The sequence below is a fragment of the Lactuca saligna genome, chromosome 3, assembly GCF_052625555.1.
Source record: "Lactuca saligna cultivar CGN05327 chromosome 3, ASM5262555v1, whole genome shotgun sequence".
Classification (NCBI taxonomy): domain Eukaryota; kingdom Viridiplantae; phylum Streptophyta; class Magnoliopsida; order Asterales; family Asteraceae; genus Lactuca; species Lactuca saligna.
The window spans coordinates 84,795,831-84,803,286 of record NC_136419.1 but is presented as its reverse complement, the minus strand read 5'-3'; the positions used below and the strand labels follow the sequence as shown (position 1 = coordinate 84,803,286).

Below are 7,456 nucleotides of genomic sequence, written 5' to 3'. Positions count from 1 at the left end.
TATCAACATATACATGAAATCAAATGTGCATAAAATTTATATAAAATATGTAGCTTAAAAAGAGAATGATTTGAATCTATTAAAGAAGAGAGAAATCCCATAAATCCTAAACATTACAATGATGAACCAAAAGACAAAATAAACTTCATTTAAAAGTACAAAGTTGAGGTCATACTACTTTGAAAATAATACAAAACTATGTAGGTTCAAACTTAAATGATCTATGCTTATGCTTGGTAGTCTTCTTCAATGATCTTTGAACGGAGGAGCACTTCAAAAAAAAAAAAAAAAGATAAGAGTCACGCTCAAACCCTACCATCTGTGAAATTAGTTAAATACACATTGATAATCCTGTAAAAGATAACTAAAAGTCGTGACTACCAGCTCCTTATAAAAAAAATAAAAACTAATGAAATAAATAATAAATGCTAACCTTAAATCTTGTTTGATATCTCTTTGACTCTTCGTTCATCTTCCACCAAATCACAAAGTAACTCGTGCAAAAACATTATAAATAATTTTCATTGCTTCCTCCTTGCTGTCACAATTTAAAAAAATTGCATAAACAAAATTATACCTTCGGGGAGGTCCTGATATCTAATATGACCAAAGCAAAAGAAATCTTGAAAATTCAACGAGAATGGCCAATAAAAACTTACTAGAACACAAGTTGATTAACACATATTTTATACAATCCTACAACAGTGAAGCAAGAAGAAAATATTGTCTTTAGCTTCTTTGGTTGCAATATACCGAACAAGACTTTACTGCAATTAAACAAATGGGTTATTTAAATAGCCATAAAAGGAGATGAGGGCAGCGAATTAAGGGTAGACGTGGGTAGAGGAAGCAAAGCCTAGTCGTTTGTGTTTGTGACTTTATGTATATCTATGGGGGAGGGGGGAGTTAAAATGAAGAGGGAATTAAAAAAAAATATTAGAGGGAAAAGAATATGACAGGAGGGAAATGAAAATTTAGAATTTCATTCTCGTGCAGCCTAGTATTGTTTGAATTTGATAGGATTTTGACGTTTTGTGGGGGCGATTTTGTTGGAACAACCGTCTCCATGTATAGCCATAATCTCACCAATTTCGGAAGATATTATCTAGATCTCAAAACCTCATCCTAATTTACATTCTGTTGTTGAATTTATACTTTAGTTTTAATTTGTTCTGAATTTTTGTTATAAGTGCCGATTTACATATATTTTTTATTTAAATGTCATTCCATATTTATCTATACATTAGGAGAATTTCATATATGCCCTTCTTAAACATCAAAATATCATATTTACCCAACTTAATTTCTAAATATCATATTTACCCTTCATAAAATTTCTAAATATCATATTTACCATTCATACAATTTCAAAATATCATATATGTTCTTTTTAAACATCATAATATCATATATACCCTTCTTAAATATCAAAATATCGTATATGTACTTTTTAAACATCAAAATATCAATGGTAATATCTAAAATATTCTTCATCTACAACATAATCAACAAAAAAACTAAACAATCAAAATATACATTCCATAGAGAGGGTTGAAGATGAATATTTTTGTTTGTCAAGAGGACGATATTCCAACAATTTAGAAGTTCACATTCCATTATCATAGATGTAAGGATAATATCGTTAAAATTTTTAATTATTATAGTAATTTTAAGTTATAAAAATGATTATAAAATATTAAAAACATTATAAAAAAGGATTTGGGCAAATATGATATTTTGAAGGTTTATGAGGGGTAAATATGATATTAAGAAATTAAGCTGGGAAAATATGATATTTTGAGGTTTAAGAAGGGTATATATGAAATTCTTCCTTTTATATAATAGTATTATGTGTAAGCAATATGCACACATTAACCACAATTTTTTTAGAGTCATAAATATGGGTAGGTATTAATTTGCTACGTCATTAACAAAAATATAAAACAAAACATATAATACTCTATTTAACTACATTTAATATAAAAATATTTTGTGTACGTAAAATTTCAAAAATTACTTACACATGTATTAAGTTTTTATGTATTTGTAGATAGTTTTATTTGCATATAAACAAAATTCATAATCGTACATGTAATATATAATCAAATTTTGGGGAAAATTTTCCCACCTACAAAAGTGTGGCTAAAAAGTATTACCAACATATATTAAGTGTTTGCCTTTATATAAAAATAATTATTGACATTTATCTACACATATAAAAATATGTGTGGGTATTTGACATGTGTAGGTAATTTATGTGTGGGTAAATACCCAAATTTTTTGTAGTGGGTGGTACCGACAACACCTAGTTTTTCCTGACGTAGTGCAAAATTTTCGATTTTTTTTTCTTTTTTCTACTATAAAATGTGTCACCGGCAACATCTACTATGGATCGGCAACACCTATTACGGACCGGCAACACTTACTACAAAATCTTAGGTGCGTCCCCGATTTTATCCAAATAGTGAACAACCCTACCCAAAGGGTTATATGGTATTTGCAAATTGTTTATCTATTCACATCCTAGTAATTTATAGTAATGTTAATTATGAAAACCCTAAATACAAATTAATCTCCAATATAAAGTTAATTAAATTCATATTCGGCTGATTTTCTCGAATTTATAAATAATCATGGTGATACATATTGTGATAATATATTCCACATGAAACGTAACAATATTTATCGTTCCGGTAGTCTAATACTACTATAACAAAAATGGAAAAATCTCAAAGTTCTGGAACAAAAGAATAGCTCGATATATTTATTAAACATTGTATGAACCTAAGTCGAGAACAAAAACCAGAAATAAGTGGATCATAAATCATGCATATGGGGCCTATAACAAACACATGCACTATTTTTTGCATCACCTTGTTCAGATGGCGATTTTAGTGCGTAAGCTTAGAAAGTTGACACTGCTAAATAATAACTTGTGGTCCTCACTTAAAGGGACTTGTATGGTGTATAGATCAGCACCTCTTACGTACTTCGACTAATGTGCCACAAGGCTTCTATTCTTCTATCATAAGCTTTATAGTTACCTTAAATAATTTATCATATTAATTCATTTGCATGCAAATATATGGAATCAAAATATTACAAAAAGAAACTAAAAAAAATGTACCATATAAGTAACGGAAGAAAAAATTTAATTACATGGGAACAATTGCACGTAGCATGCCGTTATACGATATTGTTATGTATAAATGAGTAAAAAAATGACCCATTATACGATAATCAAAGGCGAGAAATTTTGAAATGCCCTTGAAAAAAAGGTATTGAATCACAAAAATGATTATTTGCTTGCATCGATCATTCATTCATTTCAAGAAATGAAAATATCACATTAAAAGGGAAGCTTGTGTCAAGAAATGAAAACATCACATTTAAAGTTTATCCGTATGTGAAGAGTCCTCCAATGCTCAAGTTGGCATAGCTGCTGATTGGTGGAGCTGCATGCTTGGATGACAATGGAGTCTCATGCATTGAACTAATTTCATCGTAGCTAGCGGCATATGCTCTTGCTTCATGAATCTAACACAATGATTTTTATTTCATAAATATATATATTGATTGAATAGTTTAATGAAAAATAATCAGAGAATTGTGACAATTGATCATCTCATAAAAAAATTAATTATGATTACCTTCTTGTAGAGTTCGATGTTTTGTTGATGTATCTGGCTCCCCTATACAAGCGAAAATTCACATTAATACCAATATTTAATATTCCAAAAACTTCTAATTTTTGGTTGTATAAGATTTTTTTTTTTTTTTTTTTTTTTTTTGCAAGATGTATATTTTAGTCCACAAAATTACCTTTTTTTGGCAAATTAAAAAGCATTTTAAGCATAGGTTGTTAAGATATGATATCAATTAAATTACTTGTTGACTCATAAATTCTAATTTATTACAGAGAAATTATGGTTAGTTGATTTCATAAAATAAGAAGATAGTTTCTTAATTCTTTGTTCCATTTAGATCATGAGTTTTTTATACGCATTAATTTATATAGATGTTTATAAGAGCACTAGAACAAAGACCTTTCTCGTAAGATCTTCTATCTCATTGGTTAGAATCTCTTCCTGCAAATTATATTAAAGATGGTCCTCAGGAAATTTAAACAAAACGAGAAATCAAAATATATACAAAACTTGTTAAGCAGGATGAAATTAACTTATTCAATATATATATTTTTTCCAATGAATAAGTTCAAAAAGAAATCATCTCCACGAATGTGTATTCTTGAGTATACCGACTAACTTTTATTAATTACCTTTTTCATTCGAATACCTTGCAAGCTTATTTCCAATTGGTTCTCGAGTTTTTGTAGGTCTTCAACTCCCAAACCACAGAGTTCTTCTCCCATAAGTTGCCTAATTATATCAAAACGGCCAATCAAACATAAAAAGTTCGTAACACCCAACATAACAAATGGTTTATTAATTTAATTATCATCATAATGTTGGACATGTTTTGTTGTTTTCATCTGTTTACCTATGAGCTTCATGCAGATTCTGCAACTGTTGCTTCAATATTGCGACCTCCATTTGGCAAAACTAACAATCATGGGTTTAGTTAACATTTAGACCCATCAAATCTATGAGGAAATTAGCTAAAAAGATGAGCATACATAAAAAAGATCACTCAAGATATGAAATTAGGGGATGTAATCGAGCCAACGCGTAGATTACTTGAGATAAACTTGAAATTGAATCGGTTCAATGTGAGTCGATTCAAGTTACTCGAGTATATTATCAAGTAGAGCCTGTAAAATACTCGGCTTCTGAGCTTTAGTTGTATTTACTCTTTTACCTTTCATTTTATCTTAATCAAACTCGTGAGCTTAATCATATTTTTTATTGCAATTTAGTGTAATATTTATTTTTTATAACGAATCAAGTCGAGACAAACCAAACTCAAAAATGTTGACTCCTTTACCGAGTTTGAGCCTGAGCTTGAAATTAGGGCTTCAATCATGGTTTTTAATCGAGTTGAGTTTCGAGCTAGCTTGGCAGTACTCGATTCGGTTCATGAAATATAAGAATTAACGTAATTTTGATGATATAATATATGTATATGTTAAATTTCATATTAAGATTAGGAGAGTTAATATTAAGTTTCATGGTCTATATTGAATAATTTTGTTCTTATATTTGAGTTTTTGAATATTCCTTGAATGCCACCGGAACAAGAAAAACAAACTACCTATCAATGGAACTATATGTCTAGCTAGATGATGAGGAAATTCGGTCAAAAGAATCTGTGCACTTTCACTTGTACCAATTAGAACGTTACGAACATACTTTTGAAAGTGTCAAGAATAATTAAGTATGCAGCTTGTTTCCTTGGCTGATATGGGACACATGTCATAGGATATGTGTTGAGATTAAAAAAGGTAATCCACGATATAATTTAAATCACTTCACACTCAATCAAATTTAACTATCGATATTCCCACTAGCTACTTAATAAGGAAACTTTAGATACTCAAAGCAATTAAAGTCGTTATCAAATTTGGATCAAATATTTTAATCTCATAGCCAATGAAACTATTAATACTTACCATATATATCCATGATTAAGTTTTATCTTAGTTTAAATTTGTAATATTAAATTAATATTCTATAAATCATAATATAATGTTAATTACTCAACAAGCGAAGAAGTTTTCTGTAAAAGGTACATGGGCTAGCAAAGACGAGAGACCAAATATGCACACATCATGAAGATCATATAATTCCATTGAAAAATAGTTCGTTTTTCTTATGGCGGAAGGATTTCATGAATATTATAAGGTGTTTTTTAACACTATATGTACTTCTTTACTAGGTGTTGTACGATTTATTTTAGGTTAAGAGTTCAAATTTCGTGTGAAAGATATAATTAAGAGTTAATTAGGTTTGTGTGTTCCAAAAAAAAATTAGGGTTTTGTTGAAACCTTCATGTGAAGTACTTTAATTAATAGTTACACTTCACTTTCCCTTTTTATTGATTTATTGATTCACATATTAAGATATCTCATTACGTACCTTGACGTCTGACATCGAATTCACCAGTTGATTAGTTTCTTCTTTTGATTTATTGTAGCGTTGAATCACTGATTTCATGCTGAATTGTAGACAAAATGTAAAAATAAATTCTTGATTAGCAACTACAAAGTCTTTTTTATATCATGATAGAGAGATTATATATTATACTCTCTAGGATAAAAGCCTAACTTTAATGGAAAATCGTACGTACCATAACTCTGTTTCGATCATGAAGATTAAATGAAAATGAAAAATAGTAATCAAAATGTGTATAAAGGGAAAAACATAAACATATGAAATCATTAGAAATTTAGTTTCTTTAAATAGAGTTGTCCTAGGTATCATATTATTTAAACTTATAAAATCGTTCTCATGTGTAACATCTTTATCTTTATGTTCAGAATGCTTATAAGATGTTCATCGGATTTTGGTTCATAAAAAAGAGAAAATCAACCTGGCTGATAGATGATCGATGCTTTTAAAGTAGAGTAATTTCAAATCAGTCACCATATATTATATCTATCTATAATCTATCTGTATCCTTAGGAATTGGTTTATTAGTTGTAACGGAGATGATGGAGTTGATAAAAAAAGATAGATTATGATATGAAAAGAAAAAGGAAATGTAGAAAATGAGATTGAAATTATGTTAAACCTTGCACTTGAGAATTCATAGAGCTTATTGGTACTGGAGAAGATGATGACTCCAACTTCAGCATCACATAAAATGGCTAACTCTTTAGCTTTCTTCAGTAACCCATTCCTTCTCTTTGAGAACGTCACTTGCCTACTGGTTGAGTTGTCTATTCTCCTGATTGCAATCTTTCCTCTACCCATCTTCCCCCTTCTGTTATATTTTGTTCTGTTGCTAGGGTTTCGTGATGATAGCAAGTGTGTGTGTATGTGTGTGAGAGAGAGAGAGAGAGAGAGAGAGAGAGAGAGAGGGAGGGAGGGAGAGAGATTTAGATCTTAATGACTGGTTAAGCAAAGGTCGAAAAGCTACTTAAAGGCAATAATGAGTGGGAAAAAAGATTACTTTGTGGATTTTTATTCACGATATCAGTTTATTCAATCAAATTAATAAAGATTCTTCTTTTTTGCTTAAAAACTGATTTTGTATTTATGAATTTAATTAATATAAACTCAGTGTGTGACAACCTTAAAAATATATATTTTAGAGTATATATTTCTTTAAAAGATTCAATTTCGCACTAATGAATCTAATGCCTGTTCTCGAGTTTCAATAAAATGACCACTCATCTTAGTTTTATTTATTTATTTATTATATATTTGAGGCACTAAAAGACATTAAAAAAATGTTATTTTTGATTGGTAACGGTTTTCAATAATTTTAAGTATTTGATAGTATTTAGATTTATTGAGATAGACATAAAATTAAAGAAAAAGAATTGTTTTACGCA

The 7,456-nt window shown here is 29.1% G+C and overlaps 1 protein-coding gene across 1 annotated transcript; it reads right to left on the bottom strand.

The window, feature by feature from the left end:
• Positions 1 to 3,281: 3,281 nt before the first annotated feature.
• On the bottom strand, positions 3,282 to 6,996 carry LOC145036973 (MADS-box transcription factor 23-like). The gene is made up of 7 exons (XM_078985508.1): positions 6,691 to 6,996; positions 6,036 to 6,114; positions 4,501 to 4,562; positions 4,280 to 4,379; positions 4,047 to 4,088; positions 3,651 to 3,692; positions 3,282 to 3,537 (listed from the first exon to the last, which is right to left on the bottom strand). The coding sequence occupies exons 1-7, from the start codon at positions 6,870 to 6,872 to the stop codon at positions 3,397 to 3,399; spliced, it is 648 nt and encodes a 215-aa protein (XP_078841634.1). The 5' UTR covers positions 6,873 to 6,996; the 3' UTR covers positions 3,282 to 3,396.
• Between the last annotated feature and the right edge of the window lie 460 nt (positions 6,997 to 7,456).

What these genes read in the sequence shown, in the direction of transcription:
- LOC145036973 (XM_078985508.1), bottom strand. Translation starts at nt 6,872, where the DNA reads ATGGGTAGAGGAAAGATTGCAATCAGGAGAATAGACAACTCAACCAGT. An exon ending in AATCTGCATGAAGCTCATAG is followed by an intron (nt 4,380 to 4,500) that starts GTAAACAGATGA and finishes TGATATAATTAG; the next exon opens with GCAACTTATGGGAGAAGAAC. An exon ending in TAGAAGATCTTACGAGAAAG is followed by an intron (nt 3,693 to 4,046) that starts GTCTTTGTTCTA and finishes TCGCTTGTATAG; the next exon opens with GGGAGCCAGATACATCAACA.